The sequence below is a fragment of the Delphinapterus leucas genome, chromosome 11 (genome assembly GCF_059928025.1).
Source record: "Delphinapterus leucas isolate spDelLeu-1000000601 "Yukka" chromosome 11, BTC_Dleu_Yukka2, whole genome shotgun sequence".
NCBI classification, from domain to species: domain Eukaryota; kingdom Metazoa; phylum Chordata; class Mammalia; order Artiodactyla; family Monodontidae; genus Delphinapterus; species Delphinapterus leucas.
In genome coordinates this window covers 42,248,277-42,276,253 of record NC_143139.1, presented here as the reverse complement: position 1 = coordinate 42,276,253, position 27,977 = coordinate 42,248,277, and the positions used below count along the sequence as shown (strand labels likewise).

At 57.6% G+C, this 27,977-nt stretch overlaps 2 protein-coding genes across 6 annotated transcripts in view; one reads left to right on the top strand and one right to left on the bottom strand.

Annotated features, from left to right (window-relative positions):
• LOC149748005 (uncharacterized) overlaps positions 1-25,713 on the bottom strand; it is a 29,547-nt gene extending 3,834 nt beyond the window's left edge. Inside the window, exons 1-5 of one of the 3 annotated variants that reach the window (XM_089920768.1) lie at positions 25,292-25,713; positions 15,459-15,519; positions 8,834-8,888; positions 7,327-7,553; positions 49-192 (exon numbers count right to left, since the gene is read on the bottom strand). In XM_089920768.1, coding sequence (XP_089776894.1) covers positions 49-192; positions 7,327-7,553; positions 8,834-8,888; positions 15,459-15,519; positions 25,292-25,545 — 741 coding nt within the window. In that variant the 5' untranslated portion in view covers positions 25,546-25,713. Of the gene's footprint in view, positions 1-48; positions 7,554-8,833; positions 8,889-15,458; positions 15,520-25,291 lie in introns of those variants that run through there. The other 2 variants (XR_016394939.1, XR_016394940.1) reach the window with 2 other exon arrangements.
• RARG (retinoic acid receptor gamma) lies at positions 7,607-27,891 on the top strand. 3 transcript variants are annotated; one of them, XM_022572066.3, is made up of 9 exons: positions 7,607-7,845; positions 11,850-12,181; positions 22,911-23,059; positions 23,276-23,417; positions 24,086-24,246; positions 24,448-24,624; positions 25,016-25,220; positions 25,615-25,773; positions 26,587-27,891. In XM_022572066.3, the coding sequence occupies exons 2-9, from the start codon at positions 11,998-12,000 to the stop codon at positions 26,784-26,786; spliced, it is 1,377 nt and encodes a 458-aa protein (XP_022427774.1). In that variant the 5' UTR covers positions 7,607-7,845; positions 11,850-11,997; the 3' UTR covers positions 26,787-27,891. The 3 variants fall into 3 exon arrangements, with proteins under 3 accessions (XP_022427774.1, XP_089776892.1, XP_022427775.1); XM_089920766.1 differs by lacking the exons at positions 7,607-7,845; positions 11,850-12,181 and adding an exon at positions 18,433-18,757; XM_022572067.3 differs by lacking the exons at positions 7,607-7,845; positions 11,850-12,181 and adding an exon at positions 18,560-18,753.
• Positions 27,892-27,977: the final 86 nt, after the last annotated feature.

The following is a 27,977-nucleotide window of genomic DNA, read 5'->3' as shown; positions in this document are numbered from 1 at the left end:
CTCCGCTTCCCGGCCTGCCTGCTCCCCTCCCCTCCACTGAGAACCCACCAAGGGCACCAGACCAGAGCACGTCCTCCAAATAGCATGTGCACTTTCATTCCTCCAGTCCTTTGTTTCCACTCTTCCTTCTGCTCCCAGTGCCCTTTCTCTTTTCTCCACCTGGCGAGGTCCCATCATCTCTGAAGTCTTCCCCTTTATTCAATCAGAAAGTATTTCTTGGGGACTTCCCTGGTGGCACAGTGGTTAAGAATCCGCCTGCCAATGCAGGGGACACGGGTTCGAGCCCTGGTCCGGGAGGATCCCACATGCCACGGAGCAACCAAGCCCATGCGCCACAACTACTGAGCCTGCGCTCTAGAGCCCGCGAGCCACAACTACTGAGCCTGTGCGCCACAACTACTGAGCCTGTACTCTAGAGCCCGCATACCACAACTACTGAAGCCCACGCGCATACAGCCCATGCTCTGCAACAAGAGAAGCCACCGCAATGAGAAGCCCGCACACTGCAACGAAGACCCAATGCAGCCAAAAATAAATTAAAAAAAAAAAAAAAAAAAAAGTATTTCTTGAGCTCCAGGCACCTGACACCTGCCCATCACTCTCCAGCCCTGAAGGCTAGAACGGCTGCTTCAGGCTCTCATATGGTCCCTAGAGGAGACGTCAGGAAGCAGCAACAGCACCAGCAGATGCTCTGAGACTCTGAGACTGAGCCAGGGATGTTGGTGGGAGCTGGCAGGGGAGGGAGGAAGCCTAGGTTCTGGGAGTTTCCAGACAGGGCAAATCCCAGGTGTGAGGGTTGGGGGAGGGGCTGGCTGTCTCTGGGAGCCTGACAACCGGCCTGGACAATTATTATTTGAGGGCCTGTCATGCGGCAGGCACTGGCCATGGGACAGAGCAAGACAGCTTACTTTAAAGTGAGGGGTGGAGCAGGGTGGAGATAAAAACCAAACAGGTAAACAAACAAAAGTAAGCAAACAAATACATTAGCTTACTTCAGAGCATGGAAACGGCTATGAAAAAAACCAGGGTGGGGGCTTCCCTGGTGGCGCAGTGGTTGAGAGTCCGCCTGCTGATGCAGGGGACACATGTTCGTGCCCGGGTCCAGGAAGATCCCACGTGCCGCGGAGCGGCTAGGCCCGTGAGCCACGGCCACTGAGCCTGCGCGTCCGGAGCCTGTGCTCTGCAATGGGAGAGGCCACAACAGTGAGAGGCCCGCGTACTGCAAAAACAAAACAACAACAAAAAAAAAACAGGGTGATGTGATGACTCAGAGAGGTGGACCCTTCAGGAGGGGCAGCTAGACAGTCCCCAAACAGTCAGCTATGATGGCCCTTAAGGGTTTGGGAGGAGATAAAAGCACTGGCAGGAATTTCCCTGGTGGTCCAGTGGTTAAGACTCTGAGTTTCCAACCTGCATGCCACGTGGCAAAAAAAAAAAAAAAAAAGTGCTGGCCGACCAGGGGAGAGCTGCTTGAGGCTGAATGGAACCCAGGTGGCTGGACTACGAAGAAAACTAAAGCTGAGAAGGGTATAAGGAGGGCTGGAGGTTGCAATAGAAGATTCAGTGGTCAGGGAAAGTGCCAGTGAGAAGTGACATTTTAGCAAGGACCTGAAGAAAGTGAGGGAGAGAGCCATGGAGATAGCTAGTGGAGGAACATTCCAGAGAGGGGGGACAGCAAGTACAAAGAGCAAAGAGGAGAGTCATATGGCACAGGCAGAGAGCCAGGCAGAGGCCCTGGGAGCCACGGCAGTGACTTGGATCTTATTCCAAGGAAAAGAGAAAACCACTGAGAGTTTTAGGTAAGAAAGGTGTATGGGTCTTCTTGATCCTACACCTGCCCCTGGTTAGAACATTCTGCTTCCTGTGTAACTGATACAACCATTTTGGAAAACAGTTTGGCATTATCTGGTAAAAATTGAGATTTCCTGTACATACATTTTGACTCTTAGTTTTACGGCCTAGAAAAACTCTTGCATGTATGTACTGGGAAACACACACAAGAATGTTCTTAGTGGCATTATGATAGCCCAGACTGGAAACAACTCAAACTTTCACCAACAGTAGAATAAAAAAATTAATTGTGGTATATTCAAGCAACTGAATGCTCTGTAACAATAAAAAAGACAGTTACGTGCAACAATTTGGATCTCTCTCACAAACAAGAAGTTGAGCAAAATAAGTAAGATACAAAAGGGTAATACAGTGTCATTCCGTTTATATAAACCTCAAAAACAGGCAAAATTAAGTAATATTGATGAGGGATGCATACATAGGTGCTAATCCTATAAAGAAAAAGAAGGAAATAATTATCACAAAAGTCAGGATGGTGTTTACTTCTTAAGGGAGGGAGGGGATGATGGGAGAGTCACATGGGAACTTCTGGAGCAGGAAGTACTCTATTTCTTGACCTGGATGCCAGCTGAGTAGGTATTCGCTTTATTCCAATTTATTCTGTACACTGTTCATAATATATTTCTTTACTCTTTCAGAAAGAGAAAATGGAAGTACTGTTTCTTTCTCCACTCCATGCCGCCTCGTTCAAATCATTATGCTGAAGTTAGATACTGCCTAGTTCATACACCTATCTTTCCCACCAGACCCTGAGTCAGCAACCTTCCCTGTCACTGGTCTGGCACCTGTCCGGGCCTGGCATACAGCAGATGCTCAATGACTGTTTTCTGAATTGGATTGAACTGAACTGATTATTTCCAAGTCTCTCATCTCATGGAGAGGTGGGCAGCTGCAGAAGAGGAGGAAGCCTGTCGTGGTGAAGAGACCTCAGGACCACCAAGACCTAGGTTCCCATCTTAGCTCTGCTGTGTGCTAGCTGTGTGATGATACTGGGCAAGCTGCTTAACCTCTCTGGTTCTCAGCTCCCTCCCCTGTGATGGGGTTGATAATAACTGCTACTTCTCTGGACTGCTTTGTGGATTAAATGAGTAACGTACATGCCCTAGCACAACGCCTGGCACATAGAGATGGTCAACGAAGGATAGCTTCCCAACGCCCTCCCCCCAGCCCCACATCTTTTCTTCGAAGAGGTTCACTAGAAAGGGCAGCCAGACATCAAATATGGTCCCAGAAAGTGGGTCCACATCCTCAGGGCCCCTCAGGGCTAAGGCGGAGATGTAGTCTGGAGGAGAGCTGGCAGACAGGGAGATCCCACTGTAAGTGAACAGAACCCAGGCTGTTGGTGGGAGCTGGCAGAGGAGGTAGGACACCAGGGTTCTGGGAGTTTCCATCCAGGAGAAGTCCCAGGTGTGGGTGCAGGGGTGCCAGGCCTGCCCCACCCAACACCCTGGCCCCAGGGCATGTGGGCACAGGGAGGAAAATGGGTCAGAGCAGGGCTGGAACTTAACCCCATTGGTCCCATGACCTCTTTGCCAGCTCCGGAGGAGGCATGGCCACAAGAAGCCTGCTCCCTCCTCCAAAGGACCCTCCATCCCTTTTCTTCAGAAAGGAAGAAGCCTGGAACCTCGGTGTCTGGGCAGGAGGGGCTGGAAGCCCCCAAGTGGACAGAGGAGAGATAACCCCATAACCCGGGATGGAGGTTCTGTACAAAATGGACTGCTGCGCCCACCCACAGCGGGCCTGGCCGCCACCTGGAGCAGTCAGCTCACAAACTCCGGGCAACTGCGGAAGCAGACATGCTCCTCATTCCAGGGAGTGGAACAGGTCAGGGCTGGATCCCAGAGGGTGAGGGTGCACGGTCAAACAGATCAGAGTAGAAGGGTTTTCTATCTGGTGAGGCTCCAGCCAGGCAAACTCAGGAATCCCTCACCCTGAGGGATTTGCCAACAATGTGCGGCCTTGTTTTCTCTATGTAATGTCGGGCCTATGCCTGTGGATTCCTCCTCCCTATCTGTGCCTCTGTTTCCCTTTCTGGAGGAAGAGATGAAGGAATGGGTGGAATCATTCCAGGGCAGGATCACCAGGTGTCCCAGGGTCCTGCTTTGGCCATTAGGAGGTGCTTACCATCCCTCCCTTGTAACATATCAAAATCCAGGTGAGGAGGGACCTTCTTCTTTCCGGGGGAGCAGGGTGGCTGGGAGCCAGGACCCTGATTCCAGGGCCTTTGCACATACTCTTCTGCTTCTGCTGCCCTCCCTTCTCTCTACTGCCCCCACACCCCCCCGCAAAAGTCTTTTCTAATCTCCTTGGCTGGGGGAAAAGACTCTTCTACTATCCATTCTCACAGCACCTTATACCTCTCCACGCTGGTTGTCACTTGCAATTTTGTGGGTGATTTGTTTCATGTCTGACTTCTCTACCAGACTATAAGCCCGAAAGGGCAGAGACCATACCCAGGGCCTAGCACAGTGCTTGGCATATAGTGGATGCTTAATAAAGATTTGTTGAATTAATGAATGGTGCATGTTCAGGGAAGAAATTCCTAGAGTTGTTTAGGCCAGTCCTAAAATGCTGTGTTTCAAAATCAAGGCCTTATTCTATGTGGGGATCTGGGCAGCTCTGAGGCTGGTAAGTATCTTCGACACACAAACTCATTCACCAGGAGAACCAACAAACTGGCAAGCAGCAACATAGGCCTGATACAAGGGGTGGAACTGAGCAAGCACGCAGGGCAAGGCTGGCACCAGCCTCGGCACGGAGCAGGCCTAGGGGGAGGAGGTGGGAGAGGAGGGGAGGAAGGGAAAGAAGACACATGTTGTACATGTTTTCATCACGCTCTCCCTGGGTGCCCCTGGTCTCCAAGCCCCGATGGCACTTCTGTGCCATAATGATGTCCTTGGGGGTTGTAACATAGCTCCCCCCACCTCCCAAAGACATCTGCCAGCCACCTCTGAGCATGGCCTAGGACATCCTCCCAGTACCAGCCTGGGCATGGGGAAGTTGCCTGTTCAGTGTCCTGATGCTGATGGGGAGCCGGCAAGGGTGAAAATTAGGGCCGGGCAATACGGTAAATCAGGGCAGCTGGGACAGATGTGTGGATCCTTTTCCTCTCCTCACAATCTCTCCTTTTGGTCTTCGTGATGAAGGGAGCAAAGGAAGCCTGGTCCTAGGGCCCCCAAGATATCATTTTCTCCAATTTGCCAGGGTGACCAAGTGAAGCAACCACAAACATAGCAAAGCCTAGAACTGGGGATGACCCAAGAGAAAGAGAAATGAGGGGGGCTCTCTCTACCAGTTTCCAGAGTGGGAGACCCCCTTCTCCAGCTTCCTCCGAGAATCCCTGGACAGAGCACAGGCGGCAATGCAAGATGGAGAGAAGAATCTGAACCCCTCACAATGCCCCTCTTCTCTGCTCCCCAGTCTGCCTGTTTGGCTTGACTTCCAAACCGCTGCAGCCCACAGACCCCAGTCATTGGGTCCTGGGGAGAGGCGGGGGCGGAGGCGAGGCAATCCCGAGGGGAGGGGCCGGCACAGGGCGGGTCTTCCTGGGCATCGCCCCCTGGCTGCTGTCGTTGGCTGGGGACCTTACAGGCTGCCAGAAGGGCGGAGCCACAGTTACCAAGACAGATGGACAAACACCCACCAGAGACAAAGACAGAGGCAGACAGACAGACAAACCAAGACAAAGAGGAAGGCAGAGACAGATGGAATTCCAGACCCGCTCTCTCTTTCCAGGCTACCCAAGAGTTTTGTCCCCCGTTAGCTTCCCTGGCCCCGTTTGCTACCCCGGCTGCATAGTCTCAGAGCTCTAGCTCTGGGGGACCAGACCCTGAGCCCCTCTAAGAAGGAGAAGGGGAAGAGTTGAGAAAGGGTTACCCAGCAGGGAGAGCGTTCCAGGGGTGGGTGGTGCCTGGTTCTGTGTCAGGATGCCCGGCCAGGGGCCAGGGAGGGAGTGGTGCCCTCACCCGGTTCATGAGGACAGGAGACTCATTCACTGTAAACCAAGTACAGATGTGCTGGGAGAGGGAAGGGGAATTAGGGCCACACTCACAAACCGCAGCTGGGCCCGCCCTCCTTCCGCCAGCTACCACCACCACCAGGGCAGGAGGGGTTAACTTTGCAGGCTCCTGACGGGGATCCCTGCCACAAAGGCCGAGTGCCATCCCACCCCAGCCTGGACGCCTGGGTCCAACTCTCCGACACCCGCCCCTCTCACACTGCTGAGAGCTGCTCCCAGGGTAACCAAGCAAAGTCAACAGCAGCCAGGCCACCTGGGGACGGGACCCTGGAGTACCTATTCCCGGCTCTTCCCACCCCTAGTGTGAAAGGGAGGGCCTTGTCTGTACCCCATCAACGGCTCCTGTTCTCCTGAGAGAGCCACAGCAGGCCCCTCTTTCCTCTCCCCTTCGCCTGACTCTGGCTACCAGAAGTGGCCTTTCCCTTTCCCCGGAGGGAGGATACCTGGTCCCTAGGGTGGCAGTGAGGACAGAGCAAAGTAATTCCGGTATGGGAAACGTGACGTGACCAAGACTCAGTGTCCCCAGTGCTGGCCACCCCAGAACTGTTGCTGGGGAAGGTCCCTTGGGTGCATCTCTCCAGCCAAGTCCAGCCCCCACTGCTACTGCTGCCCTTCTCCACTTTCTCTCTCCCACCCTAGCTCCTGTAGGAATGTTGGAGCTCCATGTATAGAGCTTGGACTTTTCTCTTGCTCTGTCCTCAGTAGAATGGACGCTGACGCCCCGGGGTTCCTACTCTAGGACTGAGAGTCTGTGGTGGTCACATTGAAGTCAGAGAAATGTCCCCATCAGACCCTGACACTGACACTGGTTGCACGTGCCTGTACACACACACACACACACACACACACACACACACACACATGCGCGCGCGCGGCTGGAGTCAACATCTGTGGTGCATCCAGCAGGCAGGCAGGCAGGCAGGCTCTAGGTAAGGCAGACACCCGCACACACACACACTTGGGCTTTCCCCCTCACACCCAGCCCCAGGCTCCTTCCACTCCCAGCTACAGTTCCCCTTGCCCTCCACCCCAGCCTAAATGTAGGCAGCCAGGGACCCAGAAGCCCTAGTCCAAGCTTACTCAAGGCAGGGTGACAGGGAAGAGGTCTTGAAGCCCGGGACTTAGCAGCCGCACAACCTCCACTAGTTCAACCAGTTTGCTCTTGGGACCAAAGGACAGGCTGGGGTCGGCAAGCGGAAGTGGAGCCTACTTTGACCTGCAGGTGAAGGCTAAGCGAAGGGGAAAGACAGTGGCATCCGCTCTGGCATATCCCTGCGCGGTCACTCCACCCCTTGGGGGGACGTGGATACAGCCCCCCACTGCCTACCCCGCAGAGGTACGGAAACTGGCCTCCGTGAACCACAGCCTGGCCAGAGGACTCAACCAGTCCCCCCAAATGGCAGGAAGGGGAAAAGTGCCAGAGAGAAAGGGTAGCATCATGGGCCCAGGACACTGACCTCTTCTGCCAGCCTTGCCCGGCCTCCCGGGGACGGAGCCAAGGAAGCCCAGCAAATGGGCGGGACAGAGACCCAGGCGTCCTGGCCCGCCCCGCCCAGCCCCCCTCCCACCCACCCCGCCGCCCCCCCCCCTGCCCCCCAGCCCCAGGGCACCGAGGAGGGAGCCGGGCAGGGGCAGGCGGCAGGGGAGGGAGGAGCGAGGGCGGGAGGGGGAGGAGGGAGCCAGGCTGGGAGGGATGTGGGGGGGTGGGGAGGGAGAAAAAGAAAGAAAATATTTTCCGTGTCCCCGCCTGCAGAGTCAGTGTGCGGTTTGGGAGAAAATGTGTCGGATATTTTGGGGCGGTCACGTGGGCGGGCGGGCTCCGAGAGGCCCCGGGACCGTCCCAGCCTAGAGTCTGTGCCCCCCCAGAGCCCCCCATCACCGAGAGCCCCTGCCACTGCGACGCTCTATCCCCGCGACCGCCCGACGCCGGGACCTCGGGGCTCGGCGGCCTCCCTTCCCCCTCCCTCCCCCTCCAGGTGAGTCAGGCGGGGAAGCAGTCTCGGCCGCCGCGGACGCCCGGGTCCTCCGGCGAGGTGGGCCGGGGGCGGGGGCGCCGGGAGCCACGCCGGCTCAGTTCCTCCCCGCACTGGTCCGGCTATCCGCAGGGGTGGAGGGGGGCTTCCTGCCCCGACTTGGGGGTCAGCCCTGATGTGGGAACGGAATGGGGAAGATTTTAGACGGGCTGGGCTGGGCTGGGCTTTATCCACCCTTCACTGCGGTGAGTAGTCGGGGAGAGCTTTGAGGGAAGAGTCTTCAGCCAGGGGCCTTCTATCCTATGTTTGTGCCTGGAGTGTGAGGGCAGATACGGTCCCCTCCTGCGGGAAAGGTCCACCATCCGCCTCCCCTGAGGCTTTCCCTGGGGAATCTGAGGGGAGGATTTTTGGTCCACGCTGATCCTTCCCTAGTGGAATGGCACAGCTTGGACAACAGAAGGGCGAGGAAAAGGTCCAGAGGCAAGTGATTCTGGCCGTCTGGGTCCAGCAGTTTGGAGAGACAAATGGATAGGATAGGGGTCTGTGAAGTTGCCTTGAACCGCAGTGCAGGATTCCCTCTCATATCCGCAACCTTGGGTGTGAGTCCGGGCTCCCTCCAGCCAAGGTCGGGGGCTCCTCTGGAGTATTCTTGAGGGGAGCCCGAATGGTACTAAGGAAGAACAGGGGGACTGGGGCAGGGACCTGGGAGTTCCAGTCCTGGAGCCTCACTGACGCTGCTGCCTCACTGTCTCTAGCACTTACAGCCCAGTTCCCTCAACCTGACCCAGTTTGTAGGAGGGAATCTCTGCAGGTGGCCAGAAAGTAAGAGTATGCAGGGTTGGGCAGGGGGTGAGGCGGGGTGGTGGGCAAGGGAGCCCGAGGAGGGGCCCGTAGGGCAAGAACCTGAGATGACTGTGCCCCTTCAGGGCCCACATCCAGGGCAGCTACCGTCCGAGTCCTCAGGTCTGAGGCTTCTGCCCTTACCCCTTACCATCACTCCTCAGATGCTGACTGGGGGTTGAGGACCACAGGCAGTGTCCCATATCCTGGAGGCGAGAAAATAGAGGACAGGGAAGGGGGCAGGAGGCAGTGTGTGAAGGGTGCCTGGAGCTTGGGTATCCCAAATAGGGAAACACACACTCACACACACATGTACACACACGCCGTGGCTTAGAGCCTAATAGGCAGCACAGGGCACACACCCCCGTCCCGGCACACCCCCACCCCCTGGCTCAGAAAGCCACCCAACTGGCACCTCCAGTTCCCCCCTCTGCCCCACCCTACCCATGCCCTCTGATGCCCACACACATTCCACCGGCCTTGCCTGCCTGCCTCCTGGGAACTGCCCCTCCCTGGGGCCAGTGAGGTAGAGGGAAGGCACCTGGTAATGGGAGGTGGAGACTCAAGGGTCTGGACTCCCCCAAGGGTGGCACGAGGCCAGGGAAACCCAGCCCACTGTTGCCTCCTGGGGAGCAGGCTGGGGGCCCAGGCTAGAGCAGAGGATGCCCGGGTTCTCTGCCCAGGCTGGGGATGGGGTCATGGAAAAAGGTGGTCGTGTTTATACAGAGGGGAGGGGGGCAGCGGGTGGAGTGCAGCCGACAAGGGCAGCTTTGTTCCAGGCTCTGGGGTGGGCAGGACGGCAGAGAGACGCCCCCCACCCCCACCGCCTCCGTCCAGCAGCCCCGTCATCCATGCCCTCCCCTCAACTCCACCTCAGCTCGAAGAGAAGCAACTTCTCAAGGGCCCCTTTCCCCTGGTCAGCCCCCCTCAGTCTGAGGTGGCATCTTGGGAGGAAAGAAGTACATTCTCCCTTCCTCAGGTCCCCCAAAGTACCAAGACCTCTGGGTCCCTAGTTTAGGATTTCCTTTTACGCTGTGTACCACTGTCTTCAATTCCTTGGTCCCTTCCTCTACCCAGGACTTAGGACCCTCCCCTTCCCTTCCCAGCCAAGGCAGAAAAAGTGGGATGCATCTCTGTCCCCTTTCTCTCTTCACTCAACTCTCAGGTTCCTTCTCTGAGGCAAAATAAGAGGAAGGCCAGGGAGAGCTTGGCTCACTCATAGCTTCATTCCTCCGTAAGGACCAGGAGCCTGAGCATCCCTCTCTGGGACCCTCGAAGTCCTCCTGCCCCACCCCCAGGCCTCTGTTTCCCACCCGCAGGTGAGAAGCAAAGACAGTGAGTGCTGGAGCCCAGAGCCGGGTTCTCGGTCTAAGCCAGTCTGGGGAAGATGCGGTGGGGGGACCTCTAGTAGCTTCTCATCCTTAGCATTGGAGGGGTTAATCCACCTGGAATGTGGCCCAGCCTGTTGAGCTATGGCCCAGGGGCCTCAGGGGCCCGGACTCCTGGCTCTACCTGGGCTTAACCTGGGACAAGGACTTCAGGGAATAGGGGAAGGTAAAGGAGGTGGACCCTGGGGGCTCATAGCTCAGACTTTTAGGGCTTGGGGAGACACTGGGCTGAAGAGTCAGGGTGCTGGGGATCTGGGTAGTGGCTAGTGAGGGACAGTGAAGGGTGGTGGCTTGGGGTCTGAGTTCCTGTAACCTCCATACAGTTTACCCTCAGGAGCTTGAAGGCCAAGGCAGATGAGAGATAGAAAAGGAAGGAAGAAAAAAAGCAGAGGTACAAAGACGGAGCGATATTGATCTTAGAAGCAAAGACTGATGGAAAGAGATGCAAAATACCCATCACCTACTTCTGGGCCTGCCCACCCCAAGGACTCTGTGTTTCACTCTCTCTCGGCCCTTCTCTGTCCTTCTTCATCTAGTCCATTATGGTTCTGGCTGGTAGAGGAGGCCTCCAGGCTGCGGTGACTCTCCTTCCCCAGCCCCTAACTCCCTAGACAGGTGGGTAGTTCTGAGGCTCCTGGGAAAGCCTACCTTTCCCTTGTCAGAGCATCAGGAGAGGAACCACCTGCCTGGCCCTAGGATTCCCACTTCCTCTTTCCCTCCTTCCCCTCCCCCTCCCTTGGGCTCAGGTTAAAAACCTCTGAGATCAGGTTACATTTGAGGGAGGGGAGGATGTAGGGAGGGCTTCCTATAAGCAGAGGGCTCAGGAAAGAGAGAGAAGAGATGGAGAAGCAAAGTAAACTAAGGACAGGGAGAGGAGCTTCTTAGCATCATACCTGGGACACAGCGGGGCTTCCATTAACCTCTGTGGATTTGAGGAGAGGTTAGGGAGGGAGGGATAATTGGAGACAGAGACAGAATTGGGAGGGGAAACCGGGAGAGGGAGTTGAGGAAGGTGGAAAGAAAGGAAATGCAAATTAAAAGAGAGGTATGGAGGAAGAGAAGGTACAAAGAGAAAGAACCGGAGACATTTATATAGCATTTAGTATGTGCCCTATATTATTCTAGACACTTTACATATGGTAACTTATTTAAGCCTCCTAATAACCTTATGAATTGAGGCTTATTACGATTCCCAATTGACCAAGGAGGGAACTGAGGCCCAGAGAGATTAAGTAACACTAATACATCCAAGGTCCTGCAGCTGGCAAGTGGTGGGGATCAAATTCAGGTAGTCTGGCTCCAGAGTCTGTGTTCCAGAGAGGTGTAACATTTTTTAACAAAAATGTTAAAACAGATATGTTTGCTTTCTCCAGGATGGTAGAGAGTTTGAGACTTGGCTCTACTCTTTACAGCCATGTGACCTTAAACTAGTCCCTAAACCTCAGTTTCCTCATCTGTGAAATGGGAATCTTAATTCCTACTTCACAGGATTGATGTGAGGGTTAAATCTAGTGTCCAGCCCATGGTGGTGTGTAATGGTCATTTCTTAGCCTAGGAGTCCTCTCTGCCAGGAGTTTGAAGACCATGATTCGCCTTGGAAACTCAATTTACCCTTCCAGGAGAGTTTCTCTGAGCCTGCATCAGCACCTGCCCTGCCTCCCCTACTGTGTGGCAGAGGGCAGCAAGGAGGGAAAAGACTCCAGCTGGGAGAGGGCCATGGGGCTTGGAACCTCAGAGTGATCATTCTCTCATCCCTCCTTTTCCTTTCTTTCTCCTTAGGAGTCTTGGAGACCCAGTGAGCAGGCCAAGCAGGGCGGGCACGGAGCCTCCCAGGCCAGGGCAGTGGGCATGGGCGGGGGCTGTGGCTGAAGAAGTCCCCCGCCCACTGCAGACCCCAGGGGATTCAGCCTCCCACACTGCAGCCGCCATGGCCACCAACAAGGAGCGACTCTTTACGCCTGGTGCCCTGGGGCCTGGCTCTGGCTACCCAGGGGCTGGCTTCCCCTTCGCCTTCCCAGGGGCACTCAGGGGGTCTCCACCTTTCGAGATGCTGAGTCCTAGCTTCCGGGGCTTGGGCCAGCCTGACCTCCCCAAGGAGATGGCCTCTCTGTGTGAGTCTCAGGGATCTTGGGGGATGAGGGCAAGTGGAAACAGGAGAGCATTTCGTGGGTGGATGAGAGAGAAAATTGGTGTCCCAGTTAGGAAGACAGGCAGGGCTGGGGGTTTGATCTAATGGAGGAGGTGACAGGGGTAGCCACGAGGGGGTTTGGATGTGGAGCCAATGGACGTGCTTGCAAATGAGAGTCCTCCTGTGCAACTAGAATGGGAAAGTAGCACGCCTAAAATTTGGGGCTCTGCAGTTGCCTCCTGAATGACTCAACTAGAAGGGAGAACCCCTTTGTATGGGCAGCCAAGGGTGGGTCTGGTGAAGTCTGAGGCTGCTGCCTGCCTGCAGTGCGGGGTGTGGGGAGCCAGGCTGCGAAGTGGAGGAGTCTGGGAGGCCAATACCCCAACTCTGTGATCAAGAGGTAAAATTGTTCTGAATTAGGGGGAGCCTGCAAAAAGAGGAATGGAACCTAGTGCCAGGTGCCCAAAGATGTGTAGGGTCAGGAAACTTCCCTCTTGGTTCTGGGGAGGGTGGAAACAGCCGCAAAGAAGGTACCTCTTGTACCATAAGTAATCCGGGGAGGTGCAGGGGGTGTTCCAGAAGCATCCTCTCCTCCAGCCATGTGGGTTGTGGACTCCTCCCCTCTCTCTAGGTCTGGCACGGTACCCACATGCTGTGCAGATCCCTACTTGTCCCTCAGGCCTGCCCTCTTTGGGTGAAGCCTTTGAGTGCGGACAGCAGCAAGCCTTAGGCCTCTCTTCATCCCTCTGGATCCCCTCTCCTTCCACTTGGTAGCTGTTCCTCCTCGCTAGGCCATTACAGGCGTGGGTGCCCATGAGCTGGAAGGCTGGGATGCTGGCCTCAGTGTGGGAGCTGGTACAGAGAAGCCTCCACCTGGATAGAAGGGGAGGTGATAGAGAGAGGGGCAGTTCCAGAGAGAGAGAAAGAGAGAGGGAAGGGAAAAGACCAAAAGATAAAGACATCCTTTATAGCTCCGTAAGCTGAGAGAGAGAGAGAGAGAGAGGTGGAGAGAAGGGGCCTGCCTTTAGGAGCACTCAGAGGTGTGTGTGTGTGTGTGTGTGTGTGTGTGTGTGTGTGTGTGTGTGTGTGTGTGTGTGAAGGGGTGACTAGGCCTGGCTGGCAGCTCTGCTGGAAAGAGCTTGCTCATCTAGAGAAGGTGTGTGCGTGTGTGAGAGGCCATATGCAGTTGTGTGTGCACAGCATGGCCCTGAGACGCTGCTCACATACAGAATTCCAGGGTTGCAACAAAGAGTCAGTGTGAAGAGCGAGGCAGTATTTCATAGGGCTGCTGACGGTGTGTCTGGGGTTTGGTGAGGCCGGCCGGTGGCCTGTCTGTAGTCCAACAGGGGTTATTTGGATGGCACGCAGGTGAACGAGAGAGCACAAAGCCCCCCTTTCTGGAAACCTCAGCTGGGCTTCCCCTACCTCATTTGCACCCCAAGAATCTGTCCCAGGGTCTGCGGGGTGGGAGTGAACCACCCTCCCCACATGAATGTACTTCTTGCAGAGGGCAGTACAACTCAGTATCTTGGGACTTGATTTTCCAGAGTTCCTGAGGCAGCTAAGGGAGCATGAGTGAGGAGGCAGAGTAGAGAGTGGTGGCGGGGAGAATGCCGAGAGCCAGCAGCCCGTCCCCAGTGAAGTTCTCCATGTGCCCCTGTGCCCTGGACACACTGAGACCAAGGTCAGGGTTCAAAGTGAGGTCAAGGTAGGGGAAGCGGTCAGACTAGGCTGTATCCCCAAAGGTCGCCCTGCAGGAGGAGGGGCTGAAAGAAGAAATCCCAGGGAGGAGCCAGAACCAGGGCAGGTAGCTGGGGAGGGTGCGGCTGGCAGCAGGGGGACAGGCCTGGGCAGAGAGGGGGCAGTGGAGTGGGGAGGAGGGGAAGGCCTGGGTCCAGACAGCTTGCATGGGAGTGGGGCACGCATCACCTAGTGGTGAATGAGAGGGACCAGTGGGGAGAGGAGGGGATCCTGGAGTCTGGGAGACCTCCCGCAGTGGGACAGTGGCTGAAGGGGGAAAGTGTATTCTCTCACTTCTCTGCCCTGCTGTCCCTTTTTGGCTGGGACATCTAATGGAGGGGGATTGGAGGCCTAAGTCTGATGCCAAAGCCACACTCACCTGGAGTCTGGGTCTCTCTCTTCAGCCTCTCTCCCCTGATCTGTGGGAGGGAGTGGGGGTGGTCCCTGAGGAGTCTGGAACTTCTCCCTGGGGCTGGCTCCTGAATCCTACTGCTGGGTCCCTAGCACCTTGGAGACATCCATGTTGAGAAGGGCAGCCTTGCTCCATCTGTTGGGGTGCTCTAGGGGCCTGAGTGGTTAAGGCAGGCATCTCAGAACCTCATGGTGGAGGAGGGTAGTGGGAAGGGGAGCACCTGCGGCCGCCGGGGCAGCACAGGCCTGTGTGCGTGCGAAAGCGGAGGGGTGTGTGTGTGTGTCTCTGTGTGTGTGTGTGTACACACACGCACACAGGTTTGGGTGTGCTTGCTCACACATATGCATAAAACCCTGCTATCTGTGTCCTCGTGTATCTCCATGTTTTTGAACACTGGTGAGTTGTATGTTTGTTTTATCGAGACTGCAGGGAACAGAGTGTGATGGGAGGGAAGGGAAGCCTTGCCCTCCTCCCCCTCTTGAGGAGATAGCTGGTGTCCTGAGGACCTAGCTCTACTTGTCCTCTGAACTTGGTGACAGTGTCTCTGGGCACCATACTAAGTAACATGGAGAAACTGAGAGCAGGCTGGCACAGGAAGAAAAAGAGTTCCACTTAAACTGAAAAAGAGAGACTCAGAGACCTAAACGAGATGAGAGGGAAATAACAGAGGCTGAAAGGCGCAGACACAGAGAGAACCCAGACTCCGGGAGAGGCAAAGGGCCTTGTTAAGCAGGCGGTACCGGTGGTGAGCAGGCGGCAGCGAGGCCTCCTCCAGGAAAAAAACCCAGCCGACTGCCTCCTTCCCCTCCCCTCCCTGGTCTCTCCTGCTCAGGCTCGGGCTCCAGCTCCAGGCCGACACAAACGGGGCTTTGATTGCAACAGGAAACCTCTCTGGCGGGGGGAGCTGGGCAAGCCGCCGCCGCTGGGGCCCAGGCTGCACCCCCCTCTCCTGGCCCCCTCCCCGGTCCCAGCCCCCATCCTGCCCAGCACTCCTGCTTTGGGGCCCGTCCCTCATTCACACCTCCCTATTCCTTCGCTCCACTGCTGCCCCCTCCTCCAGAGACCCCTCCTATTGCCCTTCAGGTGGGACTCCTAAGTTAGGACTTACCCTTGGGGTGGGGCCTCCTTGGCTTTGAAATGCCCCAACTTCAGTTTTTTGAGGGAAGGTTCTGGAAGAAAAGGAGAATTTAGCTTGAGGAATTCAGAGCCCGTTATCCTCAAGCCCCTTCCAGAAGGTGGCAGGAGGGGAGGAAAGGAGGGATGAAGGGGTTAGCTGTTCCTCCCCGCACAGCCTCTTGTTGGCCAAATTCATCCTTGCCAGGGTGGTAGAGGCTCTGAGGGGTGACCACACCAGATTCAGTGCGAAGGGCTTCATTAGTGGGGGAGGGGTACACTTCTCCTTGCCTCTGGGGCCATGACTTTGTGGGGCTGTAGCTGGGAGGGGTGCGCCTTGGTGGTGGTGATCACAGGGAAGGGGGTGAGTCAGGCAGCAGCCCCCCCTCATACTCCCACCAGGCTGGTGGAGAACATCTGGTTCCCATGAAATGCTAGAAGGCTAATGGGTCTAATTGCTGCAATAAGGGCTGGGGGGACTTTGGGGAAAAGAGGGGGCACTAGATTCCCCCATCCTCTTACCTTCTCCTCAAGGCTAAGACTGTCTAGAATGGGGGTTGGGGTTGGAGGTTAGGGTGGGCCTGACACCCCAACGCCTGGTCCCTTCTAAGTCCCCCTCTCCCTGCAATGCCTGGGAAGCACACACAGATGGGGTGATGAGGAGTGGGGTGCATCTGGTGGAGAGAAAAGGGGGCTATTGAGAACTCATGACTTCCTGGAGCCCTCCCCCCACTCCTCCTGTGCCCCACTCCCAACCCCCCTCCCTGTGGCCTGGCCACTTCTGGTTCTAATTACCAACCAGGCAGGCCTGACTTAATTGGGACCTTTCAGATTTCGGAGGGGGAAGGGTGGGGGGGACTGACAGCCTAGAGTTGTCTAATCAGGGCTCTCTTCTCCCCTTGTTTTGGGGGTACTCCCCACTTTGCACTTAATTGACTTTTTTTTGCCACTGGCCAGGTTCTGATTCAGAAGTCTGTCACCCCTTTTTTCTTTTTGTGGGGGATGGCTGGAGTCAGAAATGGGGTATTTGGGGTTGGGGGCAAGAACAGGGAGCTCAGGCTGGACTGGAAAGAGCAATGCATTCCCTCTTCATCCCTGCTACGAGTCCCCCGAGTCGGCCCTGCCACCCCGCGGCCCCCCATCCGCCAACCAGGCCCTCCTTCCCAACCCTGCCCCCTTCAGTCCCCGGCAGCCACCCCGGCCCCTCCTCCGCGCCTGCCTTCCCTTCCCTCGCCTACTCTGGCACCCCTTCCTGCTCTTTATTCTTCCAAACTGGCGCCCCACTCCTGCGGCACCCCAGTGCGCCCCCCACCCGGTACAACAGATTCTTAGAAAAGCGCGCCCCGCCCTGGCCCAGCCACCGCCGCCGGGAGGGGGAAGGGGCCGGGCCGGGCGCCTCTCCCGCTCCCCCGGCACTCCCCTTGTGAGCGGCGCTGACAGAGCCGGCTGGGCCGGCCCGCCGGGCGGCCGGGCGGCGGGCGGGGCGCGGGGAAGGGGGCGGTTTCCGGGAGTCGCCGCCGCTGGCGCTGTCCCGGGGCCAGGGTCCCCGACTCGGCCCGGCTCGGAGAGGGCAAACTCTTGACGTGGCCCAACTCCCGCCCCCCCCACCCCCTTCTCCGCCGGTCGAGGGCACTCAGTGCCCGGAAGGGGCCCGCGAGGGAGGAGTGGGGCGGCCCTCGGAGATCCGAAGGGCACTAAGTGTGGCGCTGAAGGGGAGAAGGGGCAGTTTGCCACTGGTGGGGGTATTTAATGACTCTGAGAACAGTTACCGACCAGACGCGCAGTTATTGCCGAAGAGGCACTTGGCACTTGGGGGCGACTGGCACGGTAGCGACTCTGGGGGAGGGAGGGGAGCTGGCACTCAGGAAGGCAGTGTCGTCCGAGGCGCAGCTGGCACGGCGGGAGCAGTTTGGGGTGGGAGTCTTGTGCTGAAGTCAGGTTCGAGGAAGGGGCATTGGATGAGCTCCGGGAGTGTCAGCCGCAGGATGGGGCTTGGGGGACTCGGAGGGAGGCGGCCCGGGCCGCGGCGGAGGGAGCACTCCTCGGCCTAAGAAGGGTAGACTCCGGCTGCGCAGGAGGGGCGGGGGGGGGCGCTCCGCGGCGGCGCGGGCTACGGCCTGGGCGGGGTGGGGCGGGGCCGGGTCAGGAGGAGGTGAGCGCGCCCGGCCACCCGCCCCGAGGGGGGTTCCCGGAGAGTTCACGGCGGGAGCGCGCTCCGGCCCTCCGACCGGGGGTGGGAGGACGGGAAGGAAGGAGCAGGCCGCGCGCGCCGAGCCGCAGGAATGTAATGTTCGGCCCTGCAGCGCGCGCGCGGAGGGAGAGGGAGGAGCCAGGCCTGGGAATGAGCGGGTGGAGGTAGTGCAGGTCCCTGGGCTCTGGAGAAGTGCCGCGCGCAGGGAACTTACATGTTTCCTCTCCCCAGTCCTCCTTGACACCCCTGCCTGTACTGACTTGTGTAAAAAAAGGAGCGCTGGGGGGAGGGGAAACTCGAAAGGAAATGCGTGTGCTCGGTTTCTCCACTCTTTCCCCCATCCCCGACCTTGGCACGCGCCTAAGTGCAAAAGCTTGCAAAGCCTCCGAGCTGTGGAGAGAGAATCCTTGCAAGAGTTCTCCCGAGCCAGGTGTGTTTGCAAAAACGTGTGTACACCTCTAATTTTATGCGCGTGCAGACATGCATGTGCACTATTGCCTATTTGCAGATGCGTGGTGCCTGCCAAGATAAATGCATGCTCTGATGTGTGTCTAAGCAAGCAAGCGCGCCACGGTGCGAGTGCGTGTGTTCCACTCCCAGCTCTGCTCATCTTGGTGCCCGGCCCCCTTAGCTCTCCAAGCCCCACCCCCCACCCCGCCGGGCTTCGCTTTTACAAAACGTCTCCCCAGTGCTAGCCGCCGAGGCGCCCAGAGTGAGGCGGACCGCGGCTGGAGCGGCAGCCCCGGCTCTGCGCCCCGCCCAGTCCCTTTCCCCTGCTGGGGATCCCCTTCTTCCCCGCCCACCCCTTACCCCCTATGCAGCCCGGCGCCCTATGCTAGCCCTCCCCCTCCCCCCCTCCAGGAGCGGGGCGCCGCCGGGGGAGGAGGGGGAATCGGCTGCGGGTCCTCGGTGTTTCTAGCACCCAGCTTCCCTCCAAGCCGGGTCGCGATGTACGACTGCATGGAAACGTTTGCCCCGGGTCCGCGACGGCTGTACGGGGCAGCCGGACCCGGGGCCGGCTTGCTGCGCAGAGCCACCGGCAGCTCCTGTTTCGCCGGACTCGAGTCTTTTGCCTGGCCGCAACCCGCCAGTCTGCAATGTAGGTACTCGAGCCCTACATTGGGGGTGGGGTGCGGGGTGCGGGACAGGCAGCGGCTCTCTCGTTCCGTGTGTAAAAGGTGGACCTGGGTTGCAAGCGGAGATTCTGACCCTTTCCATGTGAGGGCCGGGTGTGTAGGAAAGAGGTACTGGCCCTTTAAACGTGGGGGCCTCAGCGACTCCTTTGGGTGTGTGCAGTAGTGTTTGGAGTGTGTGTGTGTTTTTTATGGTGGGTGTATAGCTAGGACCTGTTGGTGGTGACCCTCCAGAGTTCCCGGGGATAGGGAGAGGCCGAGGTGCGTTGGTAGTTTGTGCCGGCAGGTCCGTGGCCCGGGAGGGTTATGGCACCCAGGACCGTGAGTGGAGTTCGTAAAGTCCATGTGGGAAGTCGCGAGTGTAAAAATATTATTTGCAGAGCGTGTGCATCCCTGGAGTGTGCAACGCCTCGCTTAGGCGGTGCGGGTGTGGGCGTAAGGGTCTCTCCAAGCAGCGTCGCCCTCCGCCAGCGTTGGCAGGTCCGCATGGCCCCGTGTGGGGATGTTTGTGACTTGAGGCCGGGAGGGCGTGTGCCCTGCGTGGCTGCGGGGGCGGTTTTGGAAAGTGCTGTGTTCGAGCGTGCACCCTCTGTGTGTGCTGCGTGCGGGGTGTAAGGGGTTGTGCACGCAAGCGGGGCCAGGCTGGGTTCTGGCGTCCCCCTCCCCCATTGAGAAAAGAAATTTTAGGAAATGTGTATAGGGTTGTGTGCACTTTTTCCTATGGCTCGAGCCCACAACTTCAGTAGGAAGCGAAAAGTTTCAATAAAAGTTGGGCTTACGGTGAGGAGTGGCCTGGAGGTGGCAGCGGCGGGGGGAGCGGGACTCCTGGGTCCCCAAATATCCACCTTCCCTTTTCTGTGAAATGGGAGATGCCAGGCCTGGGGCCCTGGAACCCCTTTCCAGAGCGGTAATAAAAAGCCGGGGATTGAGAGGCAGTAAAAATGAAGTCCAGATGAGAGGCGGCTTTGAAGCCCGGGCTGAAGTGCCTGGCTGGGGTGGGGAGGGTGGGGAGGGGAGCCTGGAACACCCCCGAATTTCCCCGGGCCTGGGACGGCTCTCGGAGCCCGGCGACGCGGGGCTGGGGGGCACGCTGGGAAGGGGCGGGCGGCGGGCGCCCTGGGAGTGCGCGTGCGGGGTCACTGAGTCCCCGCCAACGCGCCTCGCTCCTTGGCACTCGGCAGCGCTGTTTACGAGATCAGCTTTTTTTTTTTTTTTGGTCTTTTGGTTGCAGGGCAGAGCTGCTCAGATTTAACAACTGGGAGACTGGAAGAGGGAGGTGGCAAACAGTACCGTGAGGTGGGGTGGGGCAAGAATGAAAAGCGTAGCATTTAAAGGGCGGGGAAAGTGTGAACTATTGCCTTGCACCAAATCCTTGTGAATTCTTAACCTTCTCTCATGGCCCAATAGAATGGGGACGTGGGGTATGTTGGGAGGGGTGCTGAGATGGAGAGAATCTCCCAGGAAGGGTTTTTGTGGGGGCTGGGCAGGAACCCCATCTTTTCCAGGCCCAGGGAAGCCTGTGGGACTTGGCTGGCAGTATGTTTTTGCATTTCAGTTTGGACCAACAATTTTGGTCTCTAGGGTCTTGGTGGGTCTCAGGCCTGCTCCACACACTTTCAGAGAGAAAGTAGTTTAGACCTGTGTGTCTAATCCAGGGAAGGAAAGAGGTCCTTTGGTGTGTTTGTATTTGGCAGCGTCGGTGTCCCGGTGCTGTGTTGGCAGGCCGTGGGTGTTTGGGGGCAGAGCTTCTCGCTTGCAACTGTGAAGCGAGCGCGGGGTGTTGTGTGTCCTCCTTATGACTTGTGCATCCAGCTCCACGGTGTGGCTGGAGTGAGTGTGCCTCTGTGCCCGCCTGCCTGGGTGTTCTTTTGTGCCAGGGTCCCGTTGGGGTATAGGAGCCCATTGGTAAAATGCCTGCTTTTATGCCCAGTGTGTTGTTGATGTGTGAGAGTGTCTCCAAGGAGGTGTGTGTCAGACTGTGAGTCCAGGCTTCTCGGCCCTGGGCCTCGCAGCTGGGAGTGTTTACAGCCGGTTATAAAGAGTTTGTTTGAAGCTCCGCACAGCCTGGCCAGGAATTTCCTCAATTTCAGCAATTTGGGCTTTAAAAGGAGAAAACCCCAGAGCCACCCCGCTCCTCCCCTGCAGGGGCCCCTGCTTAGCCAGGAGCAGCATCCCCCTGGTGCTGGGGTTTCTGCCCAGGGCTGAGAAGGGAATCTCAGTGGAGTGACAACGATTAGCCTTCCTGTGCCCTTTGCTCCCAGACTGACCAGAGCTACTGGGCTGCGCTTTAGGGTTCAGGGACGGGAGTGTGCCAGAGGGGTTCCGAGAAGGGGTGACAGTACCACGCATATGAGAAAAGCTGCCCCTGGGCCTGTCTCCCTGCCACCCCCAGTCTCATAATAATTGGCTGGCAGTGGCCCATGCCAGTCTGACCACACCCAGGCCCTTTTGCAAGAGAGGAAATGAGGCAGCGCTCTGCGGGCAGGGAGGGCGTCAGCGCCGAGTGAGCACCACCCCACGCACTGGCCTGTGGGCAGCACATGTGCCCTCAGAGGACACCGGGACCATCCTGAAAGGCATTCCAGCCCGCCCCCCATCTCTCAGCACCAACCGCCTCCCCCCGGCCCCGACCCCGGATTTCCCACCAGGTCCTGAATAGACTCCAGGCACCCTCCTTTCCTCCCCTCCTCTCTCCTTTTTCATTGGGGAATCTCACTCCAGCTGGATTCTTATGCTAATTGAGTGTCTGTGTGTGCCGGGGGGTGGGGAGGGTGGAGCTAGCCTGGAACCCCTGCGTCCGGGCCTTCCTTCTGTCCTTCTGGTGGCCTGGGTGGACTTCTGACCAGGTGGGCTACAGCAGGTTAGAAGGAAGAAGGTGTTCATGAGGTGGGTGCAAGCAAGGGACACTCCTTAGGGAGGGTCTTAGGGTTTTCTTGCATTAACTTAGGCCCTCCAGGTTTGGGCAACTGGTCCTACAGGTTGAATAATTTATAGATTTTTTTCAAGCCTCTGAAGATCAGCCACACACCCAAAAGAGGTTTACTCAGCAGCCTCCCAAACAGAGGGCGTCCTCCCTCCCACACTGTGCGTGGCACGGGCGGAGGTCTCTGTTGAGCTGTGTTTGGGTATTTGCAGGGGAAGTTTAGGAGTGAAGACGCGGCTCAAGGAGGGTCCAGAGATGGCTCCCCTCCCCCATCAGCCCTGTTTACCCACTGTCGCCTGACTTCTCTGCTTTGCTACACCCCCAGCAGCTTCTAGACCTGAGAATCTGAGCAAATACCTGTCTTCCTTTCCCAACTTCTCTAACTCCTGGCCAGGTCACGTAGATCTAGTTAGAAGACCTGAGAGCCTTGGCTCCACCATAACTGGCAGTGTGGCACTGGGCTGGTCGCTTCTCTCTCTTGGCCTCAGTTTCTTTGGGTGTAAAATAAGGCTGTTGCATATGCCCTAACCTACCTTCCCAATACCTGTGTCCCATTTCCTCCACCGTCTCCGTGGTTTCTGGGGAAAAGGACACTGGCGATTGTTTGGGGGGTGATATGAGGGGGAGAAGCTCAAGGATTGTCTACCCTGTACTGCTTGAGAGAAAACGAGGTTCTGTTCTGCCTCCTGAACCTCCTGGCCATTTAGCCAGGTGCTAGCCACAGGTGGTCTGGAATTGGCCTCCTCACGCCCAGATCTATGGCCTCGTGAGGAGGAGAAGGGTAGGAGGGAGACTACCCAGCAGGGACCCGATGTGAGAGGGAGTGACTAGAGAGTTAAGAGCCACGGGCCATAACACACCTACTTTGTAGCTGGGGAAACTGAGGCCCAGAGAATTTAATTTCTGGGATGTCCTCGACCTAGAATTTGGAGAATTGAGCAGTGTCCCGTAGGGCATTATTGTAGGGGGAGAGGGCCAGACCGGGAGGTCGTAGTGGTTGTTTAGGGGTTTCTGGACGTGTTTACTGTGGGGCTGCATATGGGTTGTTGGGACTTTAAATCACTGTGGTGGCGATGGTGTTGTCACCGCTGAGCCAGAGGAAGGGGTGGGAATGGGGGGGGGCAGTGTGTATCTGACGAGGATGCCTAGAGATCTGAGGGGTCCTTCCTCCCTGACCCTCACATCACTGCTTCCCCACAGCGGTGGAGACGCAGAGCACTAGCTCAGAGGAGATGGTGCCCAGCTCGCCCTCACCCCCTCCACCTCCCCGGGTCTACAAGCCGTGCTTCGTGTGCAATGACAAGTCCTCTGGCTACCACTACGGGGTCAGCTCTTGTGAAGGCTGCAAGGTGTGTACGTGCTGGAGGCGGGCGCACTGGGCATCCAGTTACCTGCGTGAGATCAGAGACTCACTGTGTGTGGGTGGGTATCCCTCTGAGGTGGGAGGGACTGGCTGCTTTGCACAGAGCTGGTTAATAGATTGGCTCAGGCCTGCAAGGCCTGTGAGAGGCTGGTACTCCCAACATCCTGCTTCACTGACCCTCCTCCCTTACCCCCAACTCCAGGGCTTCTTCCGCCGCAGCATCCAGAAAAACATGGTGTACACATGTCACCGCGACAAAAACTGTATCATCAACAAGGTGACCCGGAATCGTTGCCAGTACTGCCGGCTACAGAAGTGCTTTGAAGTCGGCATGTCCAAGGAAGGTAGGCCCTTAGGCCTGCCTGGGCAGGAGTGCTCCTGTCCTAGCCTGTGGTTGCCACCTTCTTCCCACTGGCCACCCCCACTTTCCTGACCTCTGCAAGTCCAGCCTCCAGCCGCCCTGGAGTGCTGTGCCTCCTCCCTGGCCAGTCCTATTTGATTAGCTCCATTCACCCAGGAGACCCCACCCCTTCCCATTCTCCCTTCTCAGAGCTTAACCCTTCCTCTGAATGAGTGAATGGGGGTTACGGGTGCACATTCCCTGTTTCATAGGGAAGTTAGGGGGGCTTGCCAGTCCCCTCCCCTGCTCCCAGGACTGAGCCTGAGGTGGATCTGGGGTGCCCCCCCTCCCCTGCACCATTGTGCTGCCAAGGCTATAAGTGGATATCCTGCTGCCTGCATATCCTGCCCCCCCTCCCCAGCTCCTGCAGGGTGACAGGAAGGGCAGGATGGAGCCAAAGGGCCTGGGGAGGGAGCAGGGCCTGCAGGCCCTGGGTGGGGCTGGGGAGAGCCAGCCTGGGAATGGGAGCTAGTGTAGGAGACAGGGAAACTGAGGCCCCGCCCAGGGTCCCAGGGAAGGGATGCTCCGGAGCACATTAAGTTAGGGTAAGAGGGGATACCCAGAGGGAGGTTCTGAGGGTCTTGATCCTCTCCTTGCGCCTCCACCCCCCAGCTGTGCGGAATGATCGGAACAAGAAGAAGAAAGAGGTGAAGGAAGAAGGGTCACTTGACAGCTATGAGCTGAGCCCCCAGTTAGAAGAGCTCATCACCAAGGTCAGCAAAGCCCATCAGGAGACCTTCCCCTCGCTCTGCCAGCTGGGCAAATACACCACGGTGAGGAGTGGGCAGGGCCCCAGTGAGGGCAGGGGACCATTGACTTTGGAGAACGGGTAGGGGTTGTGTTGGAGGCCATGGTCCGGTGCTAACAAACAAGGAGGGCATCCGAATGCAGAAGGGAGAGCCTGGGGTGTTGGCAGAAAGAAGACAGCGCCCAGGTTAGGCCTTCGTTTGTGTTCTAACCGGACCTTCCTGCAGAACTCCAGTGCAGACCACCGGGTGCAGCTGGATCTGGGGCTGTGGGATAAGTTCAGCGAGCTAGCCACCAAGTGCATCATCAAGATTGTGGAGTTTGCCAAACGGCTGCCCGGCTTTACAGGGCTCAGCATTGCTGACCAGATCACCCTGCTCAAGGCTGCCTGCCTGGACATCCTAGTAAGTTAAGACCCGTGGCCTGTCTTCTGCCACAGCCTGACCCTCATATGAGACCAAGGAGCTGGTCCACACAGAGATTTCATTATCTCTCTTCCCCCCTCCAATCTGGGACTCCCCAGATCTCCTCGAAACCCAAGCTCTTTTTGTCTTAATCTCTGCCTCTGAGATCTGACCCTAGACTTCTGGGTGCCCTGCCTCCTTCTGACTTCTCTTCCCTCCCCCAACTTCAGACCCTCCATCTCTCTGCATCGCTCCCCCTGCCAGCTTCACGTGGCCCTCCTTCAGGACCTAACCTCCTCACTTTCCACCTGCACCTCATTCCCTCTTTTCCCCACCCCCATAGCGCTCCTTCCCAGAGACAGCACTAACCCTGCCCCCTGCCTACCTCCAGATGCTGCGGATCTGCACAAGGTACACCCCCGAGCAGGACACCATGACCTTCTCTGACGGGCTGACCCTGAACCGGACCCAGATGCACAATGCTGGCTTCGGGCCCCTCACAGACCTCGTCTTTGCCTTTGCTGGGCAGCTCCTGCCACTGGAGATGGATGATACAGAGACAGGGCTGCTCAGTGCCATCTGCCTCATCTGCGGAGGTGCGGGGGCGCCCCCTGGCGTTTGCTCGGACTGCTTTCCCACCACACCCTACACCCGATTGATCTCCCACCTGGAGGGAGACCTTGGTCCCATCCACAGACTCCTCAGCTCCAGTACAGACTCCCCGGCAGCCTGCAACAAAGGACAAGAAGAGGGGAAGAGCCAGGGGGAGCTGAGGAGACCCCCGATACCAGTGCTGACATAGAGGTCTGGGCAGGAGTGATTTACCAGAGAAAACCTCTTGCCAGAGGCGGGGAAGGGATTGGAACAGGGGAGATGTCCTGGGTGGGGCTCATGGTCAAAGTTTGGGGCCTGGAGGGCCATAGGGCAGGGCCACTTGTCACTGTCTTCCCCATCTCTTCCTTTCTCACTCCCCTGTGCTTGTCCCCCCAGACCGCATGGACCTGGAGGAGCCTGAGAAAGTGGATAAGCTTCAGGAGCCGCTGCTGGAAGCCCTGAGGCTCTATGCCCGGCGGCGACGGCCCAGCCAGCCCTACATGTTCCCGAGGATGCTCATGAAGATCACTGACCTCCGGGGCATCAGCACCAAGGGTTAGTCGGGAGCGAGCCTCCCCTCTCTCTTCCCGGAGCTGCTGGTCTCCTGGGTCAGGCAGAGACAAGAACAGAGTGGGTGAGAGCCAGGCAGCCTACGCCAGCATCCTAGCTCAGCCACGTGCTAGTGGGGACACTTGGGCAAGTGCTTTTCTTTTATTGTTTTTCTGCTTGTAAACTGGGCTAGACTTACAGCTACCTCCTAAGTTTTGTGAGGATGAAACGAGTTAACACACAATGGGCTTAGAACTGCACTGAGTTACAAATTCAGTTCCTCCGTTGCAGTAGCCACGTTTCCAGCGCTCAGTAACACTGTGTAGCCAGGTACTCCTGCGCTGGACAGAGGAGGTGTTTCCTTCATCACAGAAAGTTCTAGTGGACAACACTGGTTTAGGAGGATGCCTGGCAGATGGTGTTTGATAAATATTAGTTCTAATTATAAATGTTATTAAGAACAGCCCTAAAAAAAAAAAAAAAAAGAACAGCCCTAGGAACAACTGGCAAGCTATGGACATTGGGGGCGGGGGTCCAGGGTCCAGGGAGTGGGGCTGGAATTGGGCACCACGTGATTTTTGAGGAGACAGCCTGAAAGGATGGGACAGATGGGCAACAGGCTTGGCAGAGAAGACAGGCAGAGGCTCCAGGCAGAGGAGCAGTCCCCGGGAACCCTAGAATAGGGAGAGGGTGACAGAGGTGGCAGGCCTGTGCTGGGAGCCCCCAGAGGGGAGTTAGAGGGCAGTCCAGCAAGGTTAAGGTGTCAGCCTTAGGGGCTGTACCTCAGCCCCCCCGAACCTCCTTGTCCCTCCATTGCAGGAGCGGAAAGGGCCATTACCCTGAAGATGGAGATTCCGGGCCCGATGCCTCCCCTGATCCGAGAGATGCTGGAGAACCCCGAAATGTTTGAGGACGACTCCTCGCAGCCTGGCCCCCACCCCAAGGCCTCCAGCGAGGATGAGGTTCCTGGGGGCCAGGGCAGAGGGGGCTGCAGCCCCCACCCTGACCAGGGCCCCTGACTTCCCCTGTCTCAGGGGTTGGGGGCTCCAGGCAGCAGACTGACCATCTCCCAGACACCGCCAGTGACTGAGGGAGGACCTGCTCTGCCCTCTCCCCACCCCTTCCACTGAGCTCCTTGTTTTTGCCAAAGTTTCCAGGGGTGCCTCCGTGTTCATCCCCTTCCTGCTCTAACCGGCTCCCTCTCCAGTCTTGGGAGCCTGCCCTGTTCCCTCCAGGAGAGAGGGCAGAGGGGTGAGCCTGAGTTTGGACTCTAAAATCTCAGCACTGCCCCTCAGACACCAGGGTCCCAGGCTCCCCAGGGCAGGAGGAAGACCCTGCCATTCCACAGCCCCTTCCTCTGCCGGGTGCTTAGGCCTCTGGGAGCAAATAGGAACACTAGAGACCAAAGCGGGGGGGGGGCGTAGGGGGAGGGCTGAGCCCACCCTCTTGCCCCAGTCCTTGGTGCCTAATGCTGCATAAGGCACCTGCTGGGTGCACGCTGCCCGCTGTGCCCCCGTCCTCGTGCCAGGTCAGGGTGGGGCAGGTCGGGCCCTGCATTTCTCTGGGGGGCCAGAGGGTGAAAGGGACAGAGGCAGGTCCATTCTGCACCTCTTTGCTTGGGCCCAGAGTTTACCTTATGCCCTCAGTTACAAGCCCCTCCCCCAGTCCTGTCATGTGCCTTGGGCTCCCCCTGCCCCCCATCTCAGCCATGGGGCAGGAACCCTCCTACACTACAGAGGGGCCAGGGGATCCCTCTCCCCCTGGTGCCTTCCCCCGTGACCCCCAGAGCAGCTTGGCCCAGGGAGGGGGGGGTGGGCACTGCTTAGCTGATCCCACCCTGACCCAGAGGAAGCCTCTATTTATTTATTAGCTTTTGTTTACACCCTGGAATTGACCCCTTCCTCCAGGGGTCTTGGGAGGGGGAGCCCAGGGCCCCTGTGACCCCTCCCTTCTTCCTCCAATCCCCAGTTTGTATTTAGCTGCCAAATAAGATTTCCACTGGCTCCCCTTTTTCTCTGGGGGGGTCAGGGTGCTGTCCCCTCCCCTGTTTACATCTCCCCTCCACCCCGCTGTGTCGCATATTGCTGAGTTTTCTATTTTTGCAAATAAAGTGATGGAAACTCATGGGATGTGGCGCCCTCTAGGGGGGAAGCAACGAGCTGATCTGCAGAGGGACTGGGTGGGGAGGTGGATTTTGCAGCTTTCTTAGG

What these genes read in the sequence shown, in the direction of transcription:
- RARG (XM_022572066.3), top strand. Translation starts at nt 11,998, where the DNA reads ATGGCCACCAACAAGGAGCGACTCTTTACGCCTGGTGCCCTGGGGCCT. An exon ending in CTGCCTGCCTGGACATCCTA is followed by an intron (nt 24,625 to 25,015) that starts GTAAGTTAAGAC and finishes GCCTACCTCCAG; the next exon opens with ATGCTGCGGATCTGCACAAG. An exon ending in CATCTGCCTCATCTGCGGAG is followed by an intron (nt 25,221 to 25,614) that starts GTGCGGGGGCGC and finishes TTGTCCCCCCAG; the next exon opens with ACCGCATGGACCTGGAGGAG.